At 32.3% G+C, this 27084-nt stretch overlaps 1 protein-coding gene across 1 annotated transcript in view; it reads left to right on the forward strand.

Annotated features, from left to right (window-relative positions):
• SI (sucrase-isomaltase) overlaps positions 1 to 27084 on the forward strand; it is a 91623-nt gene that overhangs the window by 44109 nt on the left and 20430 nt on the right. The window contains exons 22-34 of the mRNA XM_004424780.2: positions 1340 to 1389; positions 2166 to 2336; positions 4315 to 4470; positions 9577 to 9783; positions 12158 to 12312; positions 14322 to 14490; positions 16035 to 16131; positions 16233 to 16345; positions 16437 to 16562; positions 17995 to 18123; positions 18705 to 18815; positions 20523 to 20585; positions 26433 to 26549. Of these exons, the coding sequence (XP_004424837.1) occupies positions 1340 to 1389; positions 2166 to 2336; positions 4315 to 4470; positions 9577 to 9783; positions 12158 to 12312; positions 14322 to 14490; positions 16035 to 16131; positions 16233 to 16345; positions 16437 to 16562; positions 17995 to 18123; positions 18705 to 18815; positions 20523 to 20585; positions 26433 to 26549 (1664 nt within the window). The remainder of the gene's footprint in view (positions 1 to 1339; positions 1390 to 2165; positions 2337 to 4314; positions 4471 to 9576; positions 9784 to 12157; positions 12313 to 14321; positions 14491 to 16034; positions 16132 to 16232; positions 16346 to 16436; positions 16563 to 17994; positions 18124 to 18704; positions 18816 to 20522; positions 20586 to 26432; positions 26550 to 27084) is intronic.

The raw sequence follows: 27084 nt of genomic DNA on the forward strand, positions 1-27084 counted from the left end.
TAAAAGATGATTCAGATCATCTCACCTCTCCTCAAAACACTCTAATGATTCTCTATTTTACTCAATTAAGAGCCAGAGTCTTTACCAAGCCCTAGAGCACTCACCATGATCTGAACTTCTGCGCGCGCGCGTGCGCGCACACACAGAGTATCCCCTTCTGCTCTCCACTTCTCATTCTACTCCAGCACACCAGCCTTTTTGCACTTTCTCAAATACCTTAGAGCTTGTGCACACTAGGGTGAGCTCTTCCGTGAGAATAGGTTCCAAGCATTTACTACATAGGAATTCTGTAAAAGTGGATCCCAGAAAAACTAAATTATTTGTAATCATCAATTAAAGAATGTTGAGATAATACCTCTGTTGGTAGCATATGTTACTTGATTTTAAGGTTATTCTTAATTCTCAAATTATATAAATATTCCCAAATATATCCTTTCTTTCTACTTGTAAAATTTATATTGATAATTTACTTTCATATAAGAAGATGGTTAAAAGTATGAAGGATATGATATGATTTAATCAGTCATCTCATATGATAGCTATATAGTTATGTGCTTTGAAAAGTAAAAATCAGAATTTTCTAAAGAATCAATTTATAGGTAAACACGCAAGCAATCAAATGACCTTCAGTTCAGGTTCTGATTCTAGTTATATTTTCTAGGATTAAAATTATAAGTAAATTAGTGTTATTGAAAGTATTGTTTATAAATCCTAGGATTCCCTATATATTTTTCACTCTGTTTCTTCCTAATTATTTTAGTAATAATCTTTAGTTTCTCTGTTAAACACATATGTTGATTAAAAACTTTTATTACGTATATGGTGCAAAAAATCATTGTCTTCTTCCATTTTCCTCATTAAAGTTTATTTCAGTCTTTAACATGTGTCCAGATTTTCTTTCATTCCTCAAATAATGAAAAAAAAGTTAAAAGATGCAAAATAGAATTGTGGTGTGCCATGTATTCCCAAGATAAACTGAATGTTATATGATTTACTAGAAAGAGAAAAAATATCATTCAAAATATTAAATTTATAATTATGTGTATTTTAATATGTTTTCCTATCTCTAAATTTCTAGAAATATTTTAGCAATCCTTGAAAAATTAAACCAGGCAATATGCATTCATTACCTTTACTTACTGGCAAAATAAACTATCAAGATTATTTTGTTTAAATGTAATTAAAAACCTTAATGTAAAATGATAATCTGTTTAATTTGCTTTGTGAATAAATAATATCTAATTTTTTCAAATTTCTTAAGTGTAGTATGACTGTAAAAATAGAGCAAAGAATTTAACACTACATTTTGATTTGATAACTTTATTTTTTCTCATTTCAGATACCGTAGAAAATGGCAACTACATTTTATATACATTTTCAGTTTCTAATGTAAGCATTCTCCTTGGGCACATAGTTAAATGTATACCTTGTTAATCTCTGGGTTATGCCTTTATTATGGATTTTTTTTTGAAAGATGTTTACATTTACCTTCAGATTTCAGTGGAAAGAAATGAAATAAATTATAAAATTAAATTGTTAAATTTAAATTTTCAAATTAAATAAATTCTGAATAAATTGTTACCTTAAATTTTTATATTTAAATGTAATAGATGAGTTTATGATGATAAAATTAATGCACAGAAATCTTCAGACTTCTTAAAGTACTATGTCTGATTTAAGCAACATGCCCTAGGAAAATAATCTCAACATATATGAAAATGTTTTAATACATCAGTCACAGCAATAATGGTCATGGATTTTGGATGAGAATGAAAAATCTCCCAAAATTTAACCTCACAAGGTTAAATTTTGAATAATTAAAAGCAATGCTTTTTGTACATGTTGGATTTCTTCATATATTCTTTTCTGTCAAAGCTAAGTTATTCTTCATCAACAGTAGTGCTAGAATGAGAAGAGATATATATATAAGTTGCATCATGAGTAATTTAGGTTATCTCTGAAGATAAATTTTATGGCATGTATACAAAAAAAAATTGAAAAGAGTTACTAATGCGTACATTTATGTATGCTACTTGGATGTGGAGAGCTGGTGGGAATGAAGGGTAGACGATTGGTTCTCTTCCTATTTCACACCTGTATTGTTATTTCAGGCTTGTATCCAATTACCTTATACTTAATATATAATATTATATACTTTTTTTCAGGACAGATTAGATATTACATGCACACATTCATCATACCAGGAAGGAACCACTTTAGCATTTGAGACTATAAAAATCCTTGGGTTGACAGAGACTGTTACAGAAATTACAGTGGTGAAAGATAATCAACCAGCGGAAGCTCACAGTAATTTCACTTATTATCCCTCCAACCAGGTAAATACAATTTTTAAAAGCTTTTAGCTGTCATATACTCTCACAGCATTATATAACCATTCAGGCTCTTGGTTTTGTGATTTTTTTTCTTCCTGACATATCCTTCTTTTCTTTCCTTTTTGCTGCCAATATTCCATTTTAGGTCATTCCAATTTATATATAGAAATCAACATGAAGGGGACTCCTTGCTAGTTCTCCCTCTGTATTTCATTTTATCTTGGATATCACTTATATATGCCTTTCTAATACTTTTTATGCCATTCTCCTACCCTGAACTCTTAACTTAATCACCTGTTGCATGCAATAAAGATTCTAAATGTTTTAGCTTCTCAATTACGACCCTTGAAGATATTGATTTAATCCATTTCTTCAGTCATTCTCCCTGCCCCTCCTTTCACGGACACTCATTGTCCTCAATATATCATGTCCTTTTTTTGTTTCCAATTTTTGTTTACGTTGTCTCCTTCTAGTACAAGGCCTTTCTTGTCTTGTAATTTTTGTCTCTTTTAACAAGTGTATAGAGAGGGAAAAGAAGTCACAGTATTGGGCTCGAATATCAGCCCTGCAGTCTGCGCATTTAAACATATTAAATTAATCTCACATTATCTCAGCTTCCTCATCTGTAAAATGTAATATTTAAGTCCTAGTGTTGCTTTGGGTAACAAATTAATGTAGTTAAAATGTTAGACAATAATAATTTAAAACATGCAAGTGATTTTTATTGGTACTTACTTTTCCACCATTCATATAATACTAAACTATTAGTAATATCGGCATAAATAAATTCCAAATTGTTTGAGATATAGAACATTTTCTTAGAGTATTTTTTGTCTAACTCCTAGGCCCTCTGGCCCAGAGTTTCTCACTTAGCAGCTTTCATAAATGTATGTATTGGTTAGTTATTTTGTATCCAGTAAATATACTATAATTTATACATGCCCAGAAATATTAGAATTAATCAATATAAGTTAAATGATACAGGCTTATTAAGAACTTTATGACTCTAACAAAAATTATCAAGAGGGCGTGACACAAAAATAATTTTATTTGGGTTTTGCAATCTCAATTTATATCTGTGTCTATTTTTATGCTTATGTAAAGATTTAGACAGACACTAGTAGATACACCTTCCTAATTCTGCTGTGCTTTGACTGATCTTTGTATGAATTTTTGTTCCTGAATGTAGTTATGAAAGTAAGTTGATATCAAAAGTAAGCTATGCCGATGAAACTCTGGGATAAGTTTTACCCATGTTATTCCCAAGGTATATAAACAATAACCAAACATAACTTTGCAATATTCTAATAATAGAAATAATTGTGTATTAGAATATATATATAAAACTCTCCTCTCATTTTTTTCTTTTTTGCATAATGCGATATTATCTCCTCTTTATCTTGTCCCTCAAATGTTGTAAGCAGTGGATAAAATTAGGGACAGAATTAAAGCAATAAGTATTCCCCTCCTCTGACTCTGGGAGCCTCCAGATCAATAAAAGTGGTCAACTTTTTCTTCCCCGAGGGAACTAACATTTATTTCATACCTAGGATGCTCCAAGCATTCTGCTAGGTGCTTTAAATTTCACATATCATTCGTTCTGTATAGCAACACTTTTTAGTAGGGGTCATTATCCCCATTTTATACGGGGACAAAATTGAGGATAACACAGGATAGACAATTTTCATAAAGACTCAAGAGTATTAAATGACAGAACTGAGAATTAAACTCATATCTGGATTTAAAGATAATGCTTTTCATCAGTATTCTACGATATCTCCTAGTTTTCCTGTCTTGAGGTTCTAGCCATTTCAGCGGCATGACATTTTTCTTCTTTCTAGTCTGTTCTTTAGGTATTATATTGAACTATTAATGATTTGATTTGAAGAATTGCTGTGGTCACTAAATTTTATAAATGTTAAGTATTTTAAAATTATCTAATGGTCAGAAATATTCTTTAATGTTTTCTTTGTTTTCAAAGTATCTCCTAATTTACAATCTCAGCTTGAACCTTGGAGGAAATTTTGCCATCCAATGGAATCAAACTTTTATAGAAAATGAAAAGTTTACTTGTTATCCAGATGCAGACATTGCAACTGAAGAAAAGTGTGAAGAACGTGGCTGTCTTTGGGATACGGTAATAAAAATTTTAATTATGATTCATGATATGGCTTTCACATAAGCATTTCAATGTAAACTTTATATACTACAATTTTAGTTCTACAGCATGTAAACTAAATTCAACTAGAGAAACATTTGGAATTTGAAATTAAGACTTCTGATAGACAGTTTATATTTATCTTAATTAATTCTCCAAAGACATAGCTTTGTAAATGCCAGACTAAATGCGTGTGTAAGTTGCTCTCCAGGCACTTTGGATAGTGTAACTTTATTTCATAAAATAGTGCTCTATTCATTGCATTCTATTAGATGTTGGCCACGGCTGACTACCTTAAGTGAGCAAGGTATTATGCCGGTATGGGATAGTCTTTCAAAAGCATTGTTTCAAGTTATAAAACTTCTGAAGTTGATTGATGGGCTATGTCTGTTCCACTAAGAAGTGATGTTGTGTGGTAAGTTATTTTGGTCATCTTTTCAACAGAACGATGATGGCTATTGATGGCAGAAGTTTTTACAGGAAGTGACATGGGAAGAGTCCCCTCTTGCTGTGCTTATTTTTCAAATTCTGAGCTTTTGGTTACATCATTGAGTTTTGTCAGGAAAAACATTTATTTTACATAACCAGGAAATTAAATGCATGTGTTATACCACTGAGGAGAGTCAAGACACATCTGCCAGCAACTTCCCAGAAATGTCTGTGTTTTTATATGAGGAAGTACATAGAATCTCTGCCACCAGAGAAATTAGAGAAATTACCCCCTTTCCTCTCCATTGCTTGATAAAGCAGCATAATCTTTACCATTAGGAAAGTTTATGGAAGAATTGAAGAAAAGAAGTGAGGAGGAGAAAAGATTCTGAAATCAATAAAAGCCAAGTAGTGAAGTATTTTTCCATGTCTTCAATATCTTCTCTTTAAATTGCAGCTCTCCATTCAAATCCATACCCATCCCCCATTGCATTCAGTGCATGCTCACTTACTTCCATTATCAAAATGAATCTAAAGGATGGGTGCTAAAGCACAAATAACTTTTAATAAGAAAATGTGAGAAATTTACTTTTCCCAGAACTATTAGTATTTTAACCCTTACAGATTCTTAGGTCAAGTAAACGAAGCTTTAAAAATGAACGTCAGGCATAAGAAATCCATCAAATATGATGATTAAGGGTACAGATAAACTCCCTTAAGCTTCTTTAGATCATACTGTTTATTCATTGATTCATTTAACAAATACTTATTGAAACCTGCTGTGTTCTAGGAACTGTTTTAGGTGAACAAAAGAAACAAAACTTCCTTCCCTAATAGAGCTTATATTCTAGAGTGGGAAAACAAAGAAATAAGAATAAAATTATGTGTTGTGTTAGATAAGTACTATGGGGAAAAATAAGACAGAAAAGGGGAAATGGTGAAGAATGCCAGTGGTGTAATTTTAGTGATTGGACAGGGAAGGTTTCTTTGAGAAGATGACATTCGTTAAAAAAAGAGGTGAAGGAAAGAAAGGAAGAGAATAATATTCCATAAAGAAGAAACATCGACCTGAAGTGCTCTGAAGTAAGAATGTACCTGGTGTAGTCTGCAAACAGCAAGGAGGTCATTGTGTCTGAAACAGAATGAGTGAGGGGAAGAGCGGCAGATGATTATCACAGACATATGGGAACAAATAATGTTGCTCAATCACTTAGGCCATTTTTAGGATTATGATCTTTACTCCAAGATGGAATGCTTCTGGAGCGTTTTAAACAGACAAATGAGAAGATTAAACTTCCATCTTAATGGCACCATAATGGCTTTTGTGTTGAGAATAGACTGTTAGAGGATCAAGGCAGGGAGACCAGGAAAGAGGCTGTTGCGATAATCAAGGTAAAATATCATTGGTAGACTGAACTAGAGTGGAAATGTAGAATTAGTAATAAATGATGGACTTCTGTGTATATTTTTAAGATAAAGCCAAAAAGGTTTGTTCTTTGATTGGATGTGGAATATGAGAGAAAAGAAGAGTAAAAAGTGACTTTAAGTTTTTGGTTTGAACAACTGGAAAAAAGGGAAAGTTGATATCAGCATAGATTGGGAAAACTGTTGGGGAGCAAGCTTGGAGGGGAAAGAGTTATGTTTTGGACAAATTAAGGTGAGATGTCCAATACAAATCCAAGCGCAATTTTCCAGCTGTGAGATATATTTAAACTAATGAAATTAAGAATTTTGTATCACAGATGAGATATGAAATCTAGAGTCAGTTTATATGCAGCGATGGGATGACATCATCAAAGGAATAAGCTTGGATAGAAAACGGAAAAGTTCAAATACAAACCCTGAGTCATTCCAACATTTAGAGTCAGAGAATTGATGAGGAAACTGAAAAGAGACTGAGAAATAATCGCAAAAGAATTAGCTTGAAAACGAAGAAAATGTGGGTTCCTAGAAGCCAAGTGAACAAGGCATTTCAAGACAGAGAAAATTATCAACTGTGCAAATTATGCTTATAAATCAGTAAGAGAAGAACTGGAAACTGACACTTGGATTTGGTAGCACGGAGGTATATCGTAACTTTTATAAGAGAAATATTGATGAAGTGCTGGGAGTACAAGCCTGCTTAGAGTGAGAGTGAGAATTCAAATGAGAATGAAGGTCAAATTGGAGCTAGTGAGTATGGTGAAACTTTTATGTTTTGCTATATAGAAATTTAAATAGTGGGGCAGTAGTTAGAGAAATTAGTGAGGTTACAGTTTCTTTTTTTTAAGATGGGAGAAATAAAATTGGTTTATGCCATTGAGAATAATCTATAATGAGTGCAGTATTAGTGATGCAGGAGGCAGATTTGAGAATTGCAGGAGAAATGTCTTTGTAGGCCAAGAGGCATGGGGTTGGGGGCACAAATGAAATGGTTCACCTTAGGTAGAAGCACAGGCAGTACATATCTGTAACAGGAGGTGAAGAGGTGGGTGAGTAGAAGTGGTGTTTCCTTTTGATTTTTGTTCTGATTTCTTTCCCTTTCATATTGAAATAATAAGGAAAACCATTAGGCTATAATGAGAATAGGGAAGGATTTGCTGGTGGTTGGAGGAGGAAATGTCATCCAGGGGTGTGTGATAGTGAATGAATTCGGGAAATGTATATGATTGCATCATTAGGATCCACTCTAACTTTCATGATTGTATAGAGGGAGAGCAGTCTGCATGATTGAGTGTATTTCTCAAGCCACATTCAGCCCCACAATTGCAGGCATTGAGAATGTAGAGGACAGGTTTTTCCCGGGATTGTTGTTTTGCAATTGAGTATAAGAATGCAAGTGAGGGACATAGAGATTGAGATTATATGAAAAGGAGTGATTTAGAAAATAAGTTTGTTAAGAAAGGAAGTGAAGACATCAAAGGGGGAGGGACAAATAATGGTTGGATTGTGTGGTTACTCTGGTCATGGTCACTTGGTGCATAAGGCTTAATTTGCCTAATCGGATAGGAAATCAAACACTGCAGAAAACAAGTTATCTTTTCTCAAGGCTTAACATAGTGAAGAATTGTTGACAATTCCTAAATCCCTGATAATTTCAGAAAAAAAAATCTTATCTAGAATTTCTTAGTACCTCTCTGCTTGTTCAAAATCATCCCTGTATTTACATAATTTCACATTTATGCTTAAAGCTCACATGAACTCTGAGGTTCCTATTGCTCTGATGTCATCTGAAAACCTCAGATTTAAAAATCTTAGAAGTTCCAAGTGGTAACTTCTCTACTTCTAAAACATATAGATGTGTGGAGAAGGGCAAGTTTGAGTTTTGAAAAAAAAATTACTCAAAGATACATTTTAAATTTAATCAATTAGATGCTACTTGGGTAAACCAAGTTTTTAAAAAATTATCTGTTGACTATTAAGCCAAAGTTCTGTATAATGTTTTTGTAAATTGTATAGCAAGATTATTTTCGTTATAACTACAAGAATAGCAATGCTGATGAACTATCAATAAGAAAGATAAAAGATAAACACTTATAGATTGATAAAGGGGAAGTGATACTGAGCAGAAAGATAGCTATGAGGGAGACGTATACAGACTTTTCAATTTTCTAAAGTCAGTTATATTCCTGGTTCTATTGGCACTCAATTGTGTGCATTTGTAATGAATACTGTAGTATGCTATCAGTTAAGGATTGCTTGAAGTTAAGAGTATCAGAGACCTAAAATCTGATTTGGCTAAACAAAACAGGATTTATTTTTCTCTTACGAAAAAGAATCCTAGACCTAATATGAGGGCCTCTCACTATCCTCAGTGTCCCATATTAATCATTTGTTTTTCCTCCTCAAGGCTGTGTTATGGATTCTGCCATTATATTTGCATTCTAGGCCTGGAGGTAGAAAGGCAAAGGACATCCTAATTTAATCAGCTTACACCCTTTTCTTTTAAGGAGGTTTTGGTGGTCATATACAACTTTCTAAAAAGAGATTGAGAAATGTAGACAGGCACATTGCTTCTTCCAATAATATAATTATTTATTAAATAAGAAAGATGGGAGACTGGATTACGGTAACTAGCCCTCAATGCCACAATTTATCATTCTTTTTCTTAGGTCCTAGCTGCCACTCCTATATAAACCAATTAGCTCTGATCTTTGGCCACAGTTCCTATTTCAAATACTGGTCAGGATATAATTGACCAGTAAAAGGACCAGTCATGAAATAAGGAATAATATAGTTTTGTTATAAGTAAAAGAAAAGAATTTTAAGTACATGCCCTTCTGAGTGTTGTTGTAAAGCCATTTTACACACAAAAAGCAATAGTTGCTGTGAAGAGTAAGAATAAGCATGGGATCAAAATTTTTCAGTAATATATTTAATTTTTGCAAAGACAACACAATCGTTCTATTTTCTGAGTTGGAAAGTTATGCCATTTGATCTTCCTGCTCTACTGGTCTATCTTTAGAGTCAAAATATAAGTATTCTATACATGTTAGAACATGGTATCTGGGGTTGCATAATAGATATTTTGTGTTGTGATTGCAATTTCATTTTAGTATTAAACAGTAAAACTTGTAAATCTTAGAACATGTGATTAAACATGTCTACCTTGTTTTTTTTGAGTGGAATATTGCAATGCTTACAATTTCTGGCACTGAACGTGCATTGTGTTTTTAGGTTTCTTCAGACTCCAGAGCACCCGACTGTTACTTTCCTACAGAATACAATCCTTATTTAGTCACTTCAACTCAGTATTCATCAATGGGCGTGACAGCTGACCTCCAACTGAATACTGCACGGGCTCGAATAAACCTACCTTCTGAAGCCATCTCAACTCTTCGAGTGGAGGTGAAATATCACAAAAATGAGATGCTGCAGTTTAAGGTATGTCTAACATAAATGATGTCAATACATGACTCATCTCTCAAGACAAGAGATTTTGAATAGATTAGTTGCTTGGATTTTTAATGTAGTATTAAGGATTCTTAATTGGATTGATGACATTTTGATTCTATAAAATTAAGCTTTTGTTTCCTACACAACTCTTAGCTAGGTGCACAATAAGTAAAGCTTCTGATTTTTGCTAACTGCAAATAATTAAACATATAGTGGTGATTTTTTTTAAAACAAATTTAAATTCTTGCTAAATAGATAAGTCACCTAGAATTGGACTATGTTGGTAGTTCCATTAAAATAAACAAAACAGAATAAAATAAACAAAACAGGATGCTTACTATTTTCATTATTTTAAGTAGTGATCTGAATTTTCTGGCCAATGCAATAAGACATATAAGAAAAGTAATTTCTTTCAACAGTTATACTTGGCAATTTTTTTCACTTCAGAGCTCCAAAGGAATCCATTAAGAAAACTATTAGAAATGAAAAGAAAAATCAGCAAAACGACTGGATGTAAAATAATTTCTCCAAAAAAGTATTTTACTGTATACTATCATTCACCATTTAGCAACTGAAATGGTGACAAATTCCATTGGCAAAATCAAATGTGGAAAACAATCAAATAAACAATTAAAATATAAAAAAGCATAGGGGTAAGTTGACTGTATAAGAAAAAAATTAAAAGAAAAAATATAAGAAAAAAATTATTAAGAAGTGTTGATAGATATTAAATAAGTATTAAAATCCTAAATAAGACTAAATTTTTTTAAAGTTAACTCATTTTAGATCAATTGATACTTTTAAAGTATTTACATAGAAATATCAATGGAATATTTTTTGAGATTTAATAAAATAACCATTACTTTCATGTGGAAAAATAAACATATGACAATGGCAATAGTTAAAACTTAAATAAAGAAGAGGAGGTAATAAAATTTACAAAATTAAAACTGTGTGGAACTGCAGCTAGAATTACCTGAAAGTTTATTGAAAAAGGATGGCATAAAAGATGTATATGTATGTATATAAATATAAAATATATATACATATAAAAAGATATATATGTGTATATATATAATAAATCAAACAAACATAAGCCCAGAAAATAAAACTAGCTCCATATTTACCTTGTATCTGGCTAGTCAAGGACTTTCAAATCACAGATACAAAGGCATAAATCCCATAAATAAAAAAATCTATACATTTTCTTACTTAAAAAGTAAATATATTTTGACATGAACCAACTGTAAACAATTAGAAGGCAAACAAAAAATGGATAAATATCTGACATATATATGAAAAATGGCAATCAATTTCAACTCATTCAATGAAGAAAAATATTGAGCTCATAAGCAGACATTTAACAGAAAAAGCAGTAAAAATGAGAAATAAAAATATTAAAATATACTCATTAAAAATCAAAGGAAAATTAGGCAAATTCAAAGAATGGGAAACCTAAATGTTGAATAATCATGAAGAAAAGGGTTCATCTTCACCAGCAAGGAAATAATTGACAATTTTTTAAAAAGTGCTCCTAGTTTAACATAAAATAGTGTTAGAGTATACATTTTTGTGAGACTATTAGTTAGTACACTAATTCTAGAAAACAGTTTACGAATAGATTTCAAGGACCCTACAAATGTTAGTACACTCTGACCTAATACTCTCACTTCTAAGAAATGTACTGAAGAAATAAAGACATGAGTAAACATCAATTAGCACTAACATTCATTGTAGGATCATACATATGACAAAAAACGTTGAAACAACTTATGTGTCTAACCATGAAGTGGTAAATAATTTTGTGTATCCACATGAGAGAATATTTAGCTCTAAAATTTTTTTGAAGATTTCTCATTGTATGGAAAAATGAATTACAAAGCACTAAAATAAAATAAAATGTTGAGGCCAGCCCCCTGGCCCACTCCACTTCGGTGGCCCGGGTGCACAGGTTTGGATCCTGGGTGCAGACTTACACCACTTGTCAGCCATGCTGTGGCAGTGACCCACATACAAAATAGAGGAAGACTGGCACAGATGTTAGCTCAGGGCTAATCTTCCTCAAGCAAAAAAAAAAAAAAAAAAAGAGGAAGATGGGCAATAGATGTTGGCTCAGAGTGAATCTTCCTCAGCAAAAGAAAAAAAAGAAGATGTAATACATAATTTGATACCATTACCTATATATGTTTGTATATGGAATTCTATATAGATATATGGGCCATAGATACAGAATTAGGAATTATATAAACAAGAATTCTAAATATTCTTGTTTGAACCATTATTTAAATTACTTAATGATATTTACAGCATATGTCAGCAATACGAGCAAAATGTATCTATTTTCATTATTTCTCTGCAATAGATTTATGATTCCCAAAATAAGAGATATGAAGTTCCAGTACCATTAGACATTCCAGATACGCCAACAAGTACTTATGAAAATAGACTTTACGATGTTGAAATCAAGGAAAATCCTTTTGGCATACAGATTCGACGGAGAAGCACAGGAACAGTTATGTAAGTGATTGAATTATTTCATATGAAGGATATTGATTTTAGCTGAGGAGGGGGAAAGTAAGATGATTATTTTCACCGCCTTCACTGTGCTAGAGCATCATCACACTAAAATGGTTTTAGTTGTATTAAATAACTTGGCCTATTTTAACATTTTTTTGTGTGTGTGTGAGGAACATCAGCCCTGAGCTAACATCCATGCCAATCCTCCTCTTTTTGCTGAGGAAGACTGGCCCTGGGCTAACATCTGTGCCCATCTTCCTCCACTTTATATGAGATGCCACCACAGCATGGCCTGAAAAGCGGTGCGTCTGTGCGTGCCTGGGATCCAAACCCAGGCCACCAGCAGCAGAGCGCACACACTTAACTGCTATGCCATGGGGCTGGCCCCAGTATTTTTAAACTAAACAAATTAAATTATCACTCCCATCTGACTATCTTTAAGGATTGGTCTAAAATTTCATTTACACTTTGGATGTAATTAATTTCATTATTAAATATCAGACTCATTCTTCTAATCAAGTTGAGATCCAAAACCAAGATTCCTCTTGAAAAGCATGAGTATTGGCAAAATAAGTAATTGGAAATGTGTTATGTAAATATTTTATTAGAACTGTTGAAATTTGGAGTTTATCGTCCTGGAATTGGATATAGTTAATATTATCTCTGCAGGTACTGATGAAAGGAAATTATGATCTAGATATATTTTTATGTTACAATGAATAAATTTAAGTAAAAAATTATTATCTTTATTTTAGTAAAAATCTCTACAATGTACAGTATATTAAAAGATACTTTTATGTAATTTAAGCTTGCCATGCAATACTTTAGAAGATATTGTGAGGATGGATACAAATAATAAAGAAAAGTATGTCTGTACTGCTTTACAAATTTTAAAACAATTGTTTTAAAACTTGTTATGACAATCTTTTTGTTCCAAAGGATAAGAAGTTAAATCATTTTGTAAAAAATTCCTGGTTCAAAGACATTATTTATTGTTACTTGGAAAATATTATTCTTTAGTAAATACTTTTCCAAAATCATTAATATAAAAATTTGAATATGTCCCAAATTTTTCATAATACTTATATTTCCTTTCCCTGCCAACTTTATTTATTATTTTTTTTGTGTGAGGAAGATCAGCTCTGATTAACAGCCAAGCCAATCCTCCTCTTATTGCTGAGGAAGACTGGCCATGGTCTAACATTCATGCCCATCTTCCTCTACTTTATATGGGACACAACCACAGCATGGCCTGACAAGCGGTGCATCAGTGCGTGCCCGGGATCTGAACCCGGGCCGCCAGCAGCAGAGCACATGCACTTAACCGCTACGCCACAGGGCTGGCCCCTCCCTGCCAACTTTAATTTCTTTTGCTCCTCCTTTATGTTCTTGCAAATGACTAGAAAAACAATACATTCTGTGTAACACATTTCTTCTGGGTTTCTTCATAAACACCAATTTTTATAAATACAAAATAAAAGAAGAAGAAAATGATTGGGAGTAGTAATTAGGGAAAGTTTGGAATTAAAATATCCATATACCTTTATAGTTCATTTTAATATTGATTTCTTTTTATTCTATGTGTAGAAGAAATTTACTGTGATTATCTTAAGGGAACAGAAAAATAGATGACTTTTAATTCCTAGGACTTATATTACTCCTAGGTCATATATTATTTATAAGTTCATATTAATTTTATTTTAAAATTTTATTTTTAAAACAATGTATGTCTAAAGATAAATATATATAATAATATTAATCATATTATTAGATATAGATATTATTAATAATGCTGAATATATGAAACATGTTTTATATATTCCTTAACTTAACCGAAAGAAAAATGTATTGGAATAATTATCTATTTCAATTTGGTATCCAGGTACAATAAGGTATATACACAAAAATATTATTGATTTTCAGATCACCTAAGAAAGAATTACCATTATTATTTGTGATACTTCTTTGTATATGTTTATAGGAATAGAATTGTTTTCTTTTATTTTCAGTTGGGATTCTCAACTACCTGGATTTGCTTTTAATGACCAGTTCATTCAAATATCTACTCGCCTGCCATCAGAATACATATACGGTTTTGGAGAAGTGGAACACACAGCATTTAAGCGAGATCTGAACTGGCATACTTGGGGAATGTTCACAAGAGATCAACCCCCTGGGGTAGGTACCAATATTTAAATACCTCATGAGGCAGCTAAGACCGGGATTAGGATCCCAAGCCACTTCTTTGTAGGCCTGTATTTCAGTTGAAGTAATGGCAAAGGGGCTGGAGATCCCTAGAGCTGCTACGGTGATTTTCTGAAAAACAAAAAAAAGTCACCATAAATCATAGGTGCAAGTAGAGGATGGGATGCATCACATCACTGACCACAGTGAGAAGCGGAGGTGTGAGCCACTTCCTCACTCTGCCAACCTCAGAGAAAGAATCTTCAGATTCAGTATTCCTTGCCAAATCCATGTTTACTCTCAGCTTGCAGAAAATAACTGACTAGGGTTCTACTTAAAATTTGTTTCTACTTCTTAGATAATGATTTGATGCTAACTTTTTCCTTTATGACATCCAGCTGCAGTTGTGCATTTTTTTGAGGCCATACTGCTAGTTACATCTTTAGAAAATGTATTTATATGCTCATGTCACTTTTCCCAATGTTTTATCTTCTTAATGGAATACATTTCACGAGTACTTAATATACTACACAACAACTAATATTAACTGTAATTATTCTAAACATATCATGATAAAATATATTTTAATAAAAATACTAGCTCATTTGCATTTTTCATGTGTGATGTGTACTTAAAGGTATATTCAGTATGAGATATAAATGTGTGCACTATTGCAACCACTTTTTATTGTTAGGTGCTCAAACAACTTTTATTTGTATCACAATAGTTCAAACTTAGGTTATGAAGGCTGTTTTTAATTTATACTAATTTGAAAAAATATGTTTTACGAAAATTTACTTCTTTAAATCCCTTCAACTTTAGTATTGGCATTATCAGGTTAAGATAATCTTGATTCTCAATATCTGAATTTTCTTTCACATGCTAATCGATTACTGAGATTCAGTGTGGGGTCAAAGATATCAATTTGATTAGGTATCATAAACTTATAAGTTTTGTAACCTTTGACAAGTCATTTCATGACCCTGAGTACAGGTTTTCTATTCTGAAAAATGAAAAGATCTAGCTTAAAATGAAATCAACTGCTTTATAAATATAAACTATTATATAAACAAGATATTAACATTTAAAATATTATTATAAAATATCACATAAACTTAGATATTACCATAGTAAGTACTTAAGAAATTTGAGTTCTTTGATCACTTTAATCATTTCTAGGACATTTTATTACTGAAAAAGAAGTGACAACTTATAAATAAATTAAGAGATATAACCTGTGGAAAGAAGCTCAACTAGTCTAATACCAGTGGTTTTTACATCAGTTATCATGGCAGTGTTTGTGGATGTTACACATTTATATATTCATTTTCATGCTCTAAAGCAGTGACAGTTCAAATAATAAAGAAATTATTTTCTAAGGGAAATACATTTATTTTAATTCAAGAGTAGTTTGTGTGTCCAAAGAAGGAACTATTAATTCCTAGGCTCAATCTTATAATGAATTTAAATGTTATATTGACAAAATTGACATGCTATTATTATTTAGAAATATATTATGTTTATTTTTTTTATTTTAGTATAAACTTAATTCCTATGGATTTCATCCCTATTACATGGCTCTGGAAGATGACGGCCATGCTCATGGGGTTCTCTTACTTAACAGCAATGGAATGGGTAAAACAATCACTTGTTGAATTTCTCGTATTTTATGTAACTCTTTAATAAAATAATACCTTATATATAGATAAAAATGTAATTATATTTTGGATTTCCAGATGTTACATTTCAGCCAACACCTGCTCTAACTTACCGCGTAATTGGAGGAATCTTGGACTTTTATATGTTTTTGGGCCCAACTCCAGAAGTTGCAACAAAGCAATACCATGAAGTATGATTGCACATTTTTTTAAAAAAAACGTAAACTTTTCTTTATAATACAAAGTAATTATCTTAGTTCACAAATAATTTTTTTTTCAAAGGTAATTGGCCGACCAGTCATGCCACCTTATTGGTCTTTGGGATTCCAATTATGTCGTTATGGATACAGAAATACTTCACAGGTGCAGCAAGTATATGAGGAAATGGTAGCTGCTCAGATCCCCTATGTATGTATAACAATTTTTAAGACAGTGCTAAATATGTCATCTATAAAAGCAGAATGAAATAATTAAACACTTACATACTTTAAAATTATTTTAAGCAATTGGCAATAATCAATGCTTAGTTTTCTAGTGGCACCAGTTCCGTGACCCTGATTTGTATTAAACAAGTCACTGTGCACTTGGATTTTCTCCCATAAACTTTGGTCACATAGGTAGTTGGATACATTCCCCATATTTACTTTAGTTGAGAGTAAGAGTCCATAGGAACCTGTTTCATCAGCTGATATGACAAATTATAGAGAAGGATTTGGAGGTGAAACAGAGTGATTTTCACCTCAGAATAGACAATCGTTATAATATGAGAATATAGAATTAGAGGCCTTGCAGAATCTCCTCTTCCCTCAATGTTCACTAAACTAAATATTCCTAAGTATCCAGAAATAATCAGTCTCTGTGATTTTATATTTTAGCAACATTAAGGAATGCCAGAGATCCTCCTGGTATATATGCTTGGTATATAAGAGCTCATTCTAAAAAGAATGAGAAGGACCTCATTATAAGACATTGGTACATATAATAGAATCCAATATATAGTTCCTCAATACATTATTATGGGGAAATTAATTGTATAGATTGATGATACCAAAATATGCAAGTGGAAATTTTTTATAAAAAGGGAGGTTTTCCATTATTGGTTCCACTATATCAGCTATATTTTTTATAACACCTAGAAGAAAAAATTGAGCTAATGTCTATTAATAGAAAATAATTAACAAATTTGTTATTTAGGCCTAAATCAAAGATTTCCTGAAAAAATTCAAACATTTATTACCTCAAAGATATTTTTCAATACTTATTTGTAAGCAATATTTTGCTTATTTAAGCTTGGGCTATTATTCCAAAAGTGACTTTGATGGATAATAAAAGAAAAATCTTATAATAATGGATGGCTTTACTGATAATTCTTTCTTCCCCTTTGGTAATATTGGAATTATTTGAAATTATCCCATATTTCCTTGATGTTTCCAGAAATGGAGCAACACCTATTTCTGTATACACTGTACAAAATTCCAAATTGCCATTTAACATAATTTCATAGCCTTGTAAATCCTTTACTCCTATGTCTTTCTGTTTCCTGTCAGAATTAGATAACAAAAGATATTGATTTAAAAGAATTTTTACTTCTAAATTAAAATTACAAATGAACTGTTAACAAAACAGAACATTTATGTGCACTTGTTCTTGGAATATTTTGCATCTTTACAGTATGCTACTTTTATTCTTTGAACTTTGCATTACTTGATTAATTCTCTTTAGGATCAAATGAAGAGACATTGTAACTTTCATATTGCTGTTACTTTCATAAGTTTGATAGAAAGTGATGTACTCACTCTTGTGATTCTTACTCCACTACCACAATTCTCATGTCTTTCAGGATGTTCAATATACAGACATTAATTACATGGAAAGGCAACTAGACTTTACAATTGGTGAAGAATTCTCTGAACTTCCTCAGTTTGTTGACAGAATAAGAGAGGAAGGAATGAGATACATTATTATTCTGGTCTGTATTTATCTTTTATATTTTGTCTGAGTCTTATTATCTGTCTTTAGAGATCTAAGACTAAAGCTAGGAGTCAAAGGCAAGTTGTTTCCTAGTAATCACCCAAGCTACAAACTGGCCTCAGTTTATGGAAGCTATCACAAAGTGACAAAGGATTTTCTGTTCCTATACAATTCTCAGATCATTAGCTGGGACTGCTTCTTATGCTTGTCATGTTTAAAAATTTGCCTTCAAGTTAGTGATTCAGTAGGGAGAATATTTTATCAATATCTTATAGGAAGCAAGCTTGGTAGCCAGAAATGCCACTGGGGAAATAAAAACAAAACAAAAAACGCTAGTAATGTTGCTTGATATAATAGCTAATACATTTTCAAAAGTTCTTAAAATTTCCGTCTAAGGAATTTAGAAGACAGTCTAGCTAGAATGCTAAAATTTATACCATCAGTCCATTTGTTAGTCCGTGTGAGAGCACAATATAATAGTAATGTAATAATGGAAAATTATAATGTGTCGTAACAGCTACCGAAGTGGCTATAGTTTTGTTCTGCAGTTACCTGGTTTGTATTTCATTTTAATTTTAGGATCCAGCAATTTCAGGAAATGAAACACAGCCTTATCCTGCATTTGAAAGAGGACAGGAGAAAGACGTCTTTGTCAAATGGCCAAACACCGATGAAATTTGTTGGGCAAAGGTAATGAATTGATATCTTAAGTATAAAATGTTATTTTATTGAAAGTTTCTACTTAACTAAAAACTTGTTAAAAACATATACAGGGGGAGAGATATATTACACAGGAATGTAATGATTTAGTAGATAATAAATAATATATACTTTTTGAGTTCAAATTGTTAGAGAATTCATACAAGTCATATGTACAAATACTGATTGTTTCAGTATTCAATTCATCTTTAAATTGTCTTTTATTGTATTTCTTGGTACTTATCTTTTATTATAAAAGTACTATTAGTAAGATGGCTATTCATTATTCTATACTGCAAGAGCCATTTAAATGTTTGTACTTCTCTTAAAAACATCTCCTTAATAAAACCAAAAAAGTTTTTAAGAGCTATACTTATATTCCTGACTTAAAGAATATAATTCACTGTATTTGATTTAAGCAATAATATTCAGATCTTGGTATATTAATATGTGGTAGAAAATATCCTGATTTGGCTTACACATAAAAGAATAAAGAAAAAAAATATCCATTAGTCATAACTAGAATGAAAAAAAATAACAAAATCCTATAATGGCAGACATAATTAAGTGCAATGTGGGATCCCTTTTGGATCTTGGGCCAAAAATGGGATATTAGTGATAAAAGTGGTGAAATTCAAACATGGCCTATAAATTAGTTAATAGTACTGTACTAACATTAATTTCTTGGTTTTGATAATTATACAGTGGTTATAAATATGGTAACATTATGTGAAACAAGGTGAAGGGTATAGAAAAACTCTAGGTATAATTTTTGCAGCTTTTCTGTAAGTCTGACAATATTTGAAAATAAAAATGTAAAAATAAAATAGAAAAAATGCTATGATAAACTTAGTGAAAATTCATAATATTTTAAGAAACGTGCAAGTAATAGAGTATGGCATATTGGCCATAGAAAGGGACTTTTTTCCTTCCTACTTTCTTCTCATTCTATATTTCTGTACATTTTCTCAGATTTCCACTCTCTGTTCCATTTCTTTAGAGCACCACTCCCTACAGCAACAAATCTCTTGTAGGTAATTGGTCCTTTGGGGATTATCTACATTTTTATATGGGACTTTTGAATTTCTACAACATAGATTCAAATTCCCAGAACTTTCATCATGATTGAATCTGGGCTCTGTTTTGTGTGTGTGTTTGGGGTAGAGGAAAACTGGTAGACAGGGAGGCAGGGGCAGGGGTGGGATGTAAGGGGGAAGGGAGAGGAGGATTTAGTACTAACTGAAAACCAAGATGATATTTGCCACAGCAAGGCATCGTCCAACTCAAATGTTCAATCCCTTTCAAATAAAAATATACTTACTGTTTTTAGATTTTAATCCTGGAGTAATTGTAGAAATAGTTTTAATATACCACATTGAATTAAATTTAGTATATGCGTTTCACATGATTTCTTCACCAGATCTTTTGGTTACATACATTGTTGTCAAAATCACTACCTACCACAAACGTTGACATTCTTTTTCTTATTTGTATGGAGATTAATATGGAAAATGGGGATAGTTTGCAAATGATACATATACCAAAACACAAACTGAAAAAAATAATTGAAGGAATTACTGATCTGGGGATCTGGAGTCTATAATATGCCTCCCAAACTCTATTATAATTTATTTACAACACAGCCATACCATACTGAATTTATTTTAAACTGTTTTCCAATTTTTTCTCTCTTTGTAGGTTTGGCCAGATTTACCTAATATAACTATAGATGAAAGTCTAACTGAAGATGAAGCTGTTAATGTAAGTTTTACATTGATAACTATATAACTAAAAGAAATTCAGCACTTGGATTTAATGATGACTTTGACCAATAATTCAATTTGAATACTTCCCTTAAAACAGTAGTTGGCTTATTTTCTAATTCTCTATATCAGACCATGTTTAAATCAAATTTATTTTTTCCTAAATACCAAGATGTGTCAGTCAGTCTGTTATGCAACTTTACACTTTATCTTATTTAATCCAAGCAATACTTTTCTAAATTATATTTTATTGTGGTAAGAACATTTAACATGACACCTACCCTCTTAAATTTTTAAGTTTCCAATACCGCATTCTTGACCCTAGGGACAACGTTGTACAGCAGATCCCTAAAACTTACTCGTCTTGCATAAGTAAAACTTTATGCCTATTAAATGGCAACTCTCCATTACCCCCAGACCTCAACGCCTGGCAACCACCATTTCACTCTCTGATTCTATGAGTTTGACTATTTTAGATACCTCATGTAAATGGAATCATGTAGTATTTGTCTTTCTGTGATGGCCTTATTTCACTCAGCACAATGTCCTCAAGATTCATCCATGTTGCCACATATTGCAGGATTTCTTTCTTTTATAAAACTGTATAGTATTCAGTTGTATGTGTATACCACATTTTCTTTATCAACTCATCCATCCATGGACATTTAGGTTATTTCAACATCTTCACTCTTGTGCATAGTTCAGCAATAAACAAGAGAGTTAGGTATCTCTTCGAGATCCTGATTTCAAGTCTTTTTGGATAAATGCCCCAAATGGGATTGCTGGATCATATGGCAGTTCTATTTTTAATTCTTTTGAGAAATATTCATTTCTCAATGAATGAAATTGGTGGCTGCACCATTTTGCATTCCCATCAACAGTGTACAAGGATTCCCATTTCTCCACATCCTTACCAGCACTTGTTGCCTTCTGCTTTTTGGATAATAGCCCTCCTAACAGATGTGAGAACATATCACATTGTGTTTTGACTTTATTTCCCTGGTTATAAGTGAAGTTGGGCATCTTTTCATCCGCCTGTTGGCCATTTGTGTGTGTTCTTTTGAGAAAAGTCTGTTCAAGTCTTTGCCTATTTTTTGAGTGGGTTATTAGTTTTATTTTTTTCTGTTGAGTTGTAGGACTTCCTTATATTCTTTGAAGATTCACCCTTTATTTGATATATGGTGTGCAAACATTTTCTCCAATTCTGTAGATTGCCTTTTCACTTTGTTGATTGTTTCCTTTGCTGTGCAGAAACTTTTTAGTTTGATGTGGTCTCACTTGTCTATTTTTGCTTTTGTTGCCTGTGCTTTTGGTGTCATATCCATGAAATCTTTGCCAAGACCAATTCAGGAAGCTTTCCCCCTATGTTTTCTCCTAGAAGTTTTCCAGTTTCAGATGTTACATTTAAGTCTTTAAGTCCCTTTTGAGTTGATTTTTGTATATGGTGTAAGATAAAGGTCCAATTTCCTCTTCTGCACGTGGATACCCAGTTTCCCAGCACGAGTTGATGAAGAGGTTATCTTTCCCCATTGTATATTCTTGACATCCTTGTCAAAGATCAGCTGACTATATATGTGTGGATTGATTTCTGGCCTCTCCATTCTGTGCCCCTGGTCTATGTGTCTATTTTTATGCCAGTTCCATACTGTGGCTTTGGAATTACTCTAGCTTTGGAAGTTATTTTGAAATCAGAACATGTGCTGCCTCCAGTTCTACTCTACTTTCTCAAGATTATTTTGGCTATTCAAGATCTTTTGTGGTTCCAAATGAATTGTAGGATTGTTTTTTTTCCCATTTCTGTAGAAGATGCCAATAGGATTTTGACAGGGATTGCATTGAATCTATATATTGCTTTGGTTAGTATGGACATTTTAACAATATTAATTCTTCTAATCCACAAACACAGGATATCTTTCTGTTTGTGTCTTCTTCAATATCTTTCAGCAACGTTTTGTAGTTTTCAGTGTACAAATCTTTCACCTCCTTAGTTAAGTTTATTCATAAATATTTTATTATTTTTGCTGTTATTATAAATGGGATTGTTTTGCTAATTTTTTTCAGATAGTTCACAGTTAATGTATAGAAATGCAACTGATTTTTGCATGTTGATTTTGTGTCCTGCAACTTTATTGAATTTGTTTATTAGTTCTAACAGGTTTCTTTTTGTGTGTGTGTGTATTCTTAAGAGGTTTCACATATACGATCACATCATCTACAAACAGGGACATTTTTACTTCTTCCTTTGTGATTTGAATGCTTGTTTCCCCCCTTTTTATGCCTAATTGCTCTGGCTAGGACTGCCAGTAGTATGTTAAATAGAAGTGGCAAGAGTGAGTATCCTTGCTCTATTTCTGATCTTAGAGAAAAAACTTTGTTTTCCCTGAATAAGTATGATATTAGCTGTGGGCATTTAATATATGGTCTTTATTATGTTGAGATAACTTCCTATTTCTAGTTCGTTGAGAGTTTTTATCATGAAAAGATGTTGAATTTTGTCAAATAGTTTTTCTGCATTGTTTGTTGAAATTATCATGTGATTTTTATTCTTCATTCTGATAATTTGATATATCACATTAATTGATTTTCGTATGTTGAACAATCCTTGCATCACAGGGATAAATCCCACTCGTTCATGGTGTATGATCCTTTTATCGTGCTGTTGAATGTTGTTTTGCTAGTATTTTGTTGAAGATGTTTGCATCTATTTTCATCAGAGATATTGTTCTATAGTTTTTTTTTCCTTGTGGTGTCTTTCACTTTGGTATCAGGGTGATACTGGCCTCTTAAAATGAGTTTGGAAGTGTTCTCTCCAATTCAGGTTTTTAGGATGAATTTGAGAAAGATTGGCATTAATTGTTTGGTGGAATTCATCAGTGAGGCCATCTGGTCCTGGACTTTTCTTTGTTGGGAGGTTTTTGATTACTGATTCAATCTCCTTGCAAGTAATTGGTCTGTTCAGATTTTCTATTTCTTCATGATTCAGTCTTTTTCAGTTGTATGAATCTAGGAATTTATCTATTTCTTCTAGGTTATCCAGTTTGTTAGTGTATAATTGTTCATAATAGTCTCTTATGATCCTTTTTATTTCTGTGCCATCAGTTGTAATGTCTCATCTTCCATATCTGATTTTATTTATTTGAATTTTCTCTCTTTTTTTCTTAGTTAAGCTAGCTAACAGTTTGTCAGATTTGTATACGCTATCTACAAGAAACTCAGTTTATATTTAAGGACACACATAGGCTGAAAATGAAGGGATGGAAAAAGATATTCCATGCAAATTGCAACTAAAAAAGAGCAGGAGTGGCTATAGTTGTATCAGACAAAATAGACTTTAAGCCAAAAACTTAAACACAGGAGACTAATAAGAACATTATATGCTGATAAAAGAATCAATTTATTAGGAAGATATAATGGTTATAAATATATATGCACCAAATGTCAGAGCAACTAAATATATAAAGCAAGCTTTGTCAAAAGTGAAGGAAGAACACAGTAATACAATATGAGTAGGAGACTTCAATACTCCACTTTCAATAGCGGATAGAACAACTAGACAGAAAATCAGCAAAGAAACAGTGGACTTGAGCAACACTATGGACCATATGGACTTAACTGACATATACAAAACAGTGTACCCAACAGCAGCAGACATTCTCCAAGATATATCTTGTTAGGTCACAAAACAAATCTTAACAAATTTAAGAATGTTAAAATCATACCAAGTATGTTGTCTGACCACAGTGGAATACAACTAAAATCAATATCAGAAGGAAAACTGAAAAATTCACAAATATATGGAAATTAAACAACACATTTTTGAACAACAAATGAGTTAAAGAAGAAATCAAAGGGGAAATTAGAAAATATCTTGAGATAAAGAAAACTGAAAATGCAACATACTAAAACTTATGGGATGCAGCAAAAGCAGTACTAAGAGGGAAGTTATAATGATAAATGCTTACATTTGAAAAAAGAAAGCTCTCAAATACACAACTTAACTTTACACTTCCAGAAACTAAGAAAAGAATGACGAACTGAGCCCACAACTAGCAGAAGGAAGAAAATTTAATAAAGATTAGACCAGAAATAAATGAAATAAAGAATATCAAAACAACAGAAAAAATCAACAGAACTAAGAGTCGACAATCAATCTTTTAGGCAGATCAAATTGTAATTTTTAAATCATACAAGTTTACATAAGTGTGAAAAATTGGAGGAGCATTCTTACTTAAAACTTATCAAGTTATTTCTAAAGTAGATCAAGGAATTACTAAACTATATTGTTGAGCAAAAAAGTCAGAGTTTTATCTCGGTTTGAGTTTTACCCGTTACTCTTGGGTAGTATTGGCAATGGTGGAGAGGAAGGCATGACTTCTTTATGTAGATTTTGGAGGGCATCTTCAGTTTGCAGTGGCTTATGTAGAATCACTTGGGATACTCTTCTGCAAAAGGTATAGAGTGTTGGATGACATGTACCTGAAGAAATTTCTGGATATAACCAATGATTTGTATTAAAGAAATAAAAGCAGCCACCTAAAAACAATAAAATTAACAGAAAGTGAATAAATTGTTGAAAGAGCAGAACATAGAAGTTAAGAAAAAAATATTGTGTTACCTTTCTTACTGTTTCTTACTTACCTTTCTTACTGTAGATCATTGTGATCTACAGGAGATCCTAGCATAGAAAACGTTCATTGAATGTAACCCCACTGAGCCTTCTTTCCTTATGTGTAAAATATAATTATTAGGGAAAATAATAAAATGAAGTCTCTTTCAATTTTAAAAGTCTCCATGATATATGTGTTTTGTAAATCCCTATAACCCTACTCTCTACATTTTCTCTATGCACAATGCCCTCCCATGTCCTGTTCATGGAGAAGACTGTTCTGGCAGTTACTACATGGTCTTAAAGTGTGACAGGAAAGTGTGCAGGTGATGCTGTGTTTTTCAGGCAATTGATTTACTGCAGGTCAATCCTCTGCTAACACACAAACTGACCTTAGAATTTATATTTGGCTGGCAAGTAGAATATTTTCTTAGTAGGGAAAGTAGCAAATTGCCTCTTCTCTGCTGAGGTGAGAAGGGTTAGATGTGAGAGAGAAAGAGAAACAGTTGGTGGGGGTGGTGGAATGATATATTGGTTCTGGAAGGGCAGAAAGCTAGGTAAACAAATTTTTTATCAGTAAAACAGGCCCTTTCCTTCCCCATCATGCTCCACAATAGTAAACCTGCAGTATAGGGCTCTCAAGAAGTGGATGGACTGGCCCCGCGGCTTAGCGGTTAAGTGTGTGTGCTCCACTACTGGTGGCCTGGGTTCGGATCCTGGGCGTGCACCGACGCACTGCTTCTCCGGCCATGCTGAGGCTGCGTCCCACATACAGCAACTAGAAGGATGTGCAACTATGACATGCTGAGGCTGCGTCCCACATACGGCAACTAGAAGGATGTGCAACTATGACATACAACTATCTACTGGGGCTTTGGGGGAAAAATAAATGAATAAAATTATAAAAAAAAAAAAAAAGAAGTGGAGAAAAAACTTCTCTATCATTCTAAAAAGGATTGAAAGTATATTTTTGTGTGTTTTGAATTGTTTCCTTACAATCCATAGAGGACCCCAAGGCTGTTCTCTTCTCTCTCCATGTATGTCTTTCTCTCTTTTTACTCCCCATTACTGCTGTGGTGGTTGGAGAAAAATCATATACCTTCATGTAATTAAAGTTGAGATCAGGTTGCCTTCATTATCACGCGCAAAACTTGTGAATTGGACAGATAAAAGTCTGACTTAGAAACACATGGTCTCTCTATGACTTTCTACATGTGGGTCTGAATTTTGTTCTTATAGGCTTCCAGAGCTCATGCAGCTTTTCCAGATTTCTTCAGGAATTCCACAGCAGAGTGGTGGGCAAGGGAAATTTTAGATTTCTACAATAACAAGATGAAGTTTGATGGCTTGTGGATTGTAAGTAAACTATGAGCAATTTATATTTTAAGTTATTAATTGTGTAGTGATTATGCAAAATTCTTACAAGATTCTAATAACGTCAATGAAGTGTTCTTTGTGAAAATTAGCTCATTCATTTTTCGCATAGAACTTTCTTATGCAAAGGACTGCTAAAATACAGTTTTAACAATTAAATTTATGTATATGGATGTTATTTCCTGAATATTCAAGTTGAATATTTTCAACTTGACGAGGAACCAAAATTGCCTCTTTTTCTAACTATTCATTAATGCTTATAAACATTCATTTTATTTTCCCTCAAAGTAGGAATAAATCTCACACTTAAATGTCAGTCTTTGGTATGAGAAATCATAATCTCTTACAAATTTAGCAAAATTATCTTTCAAACAATCTAATTTTAGGTGTAAGTTTAAAATGTTGGTAATAAGATTTTTAATAATATAATTTTGAGATAGCATAAAAAAGAATTTACTTTACAACAAGTAAATATTTAATGCAGGAGATTTTACATAATACTTCTCTAGATTTTTGG

This window comes from Ceratotherium simum, chromosome 15 (assembly GCF_057802395.1).
Source record: "Ceratotherium simum simum isolate JZ-2026a chromosome 15, ASM5780239v1, whole genome shotgun sequence".
Classification (NCBI taxonomy): domain Eukaryota; kingdom Metazoa; phylum Chordata; class Mammalia; order Perissodactyla; family Rhinocerotidae; genus Ceratotherium; species Ceratotherium simum.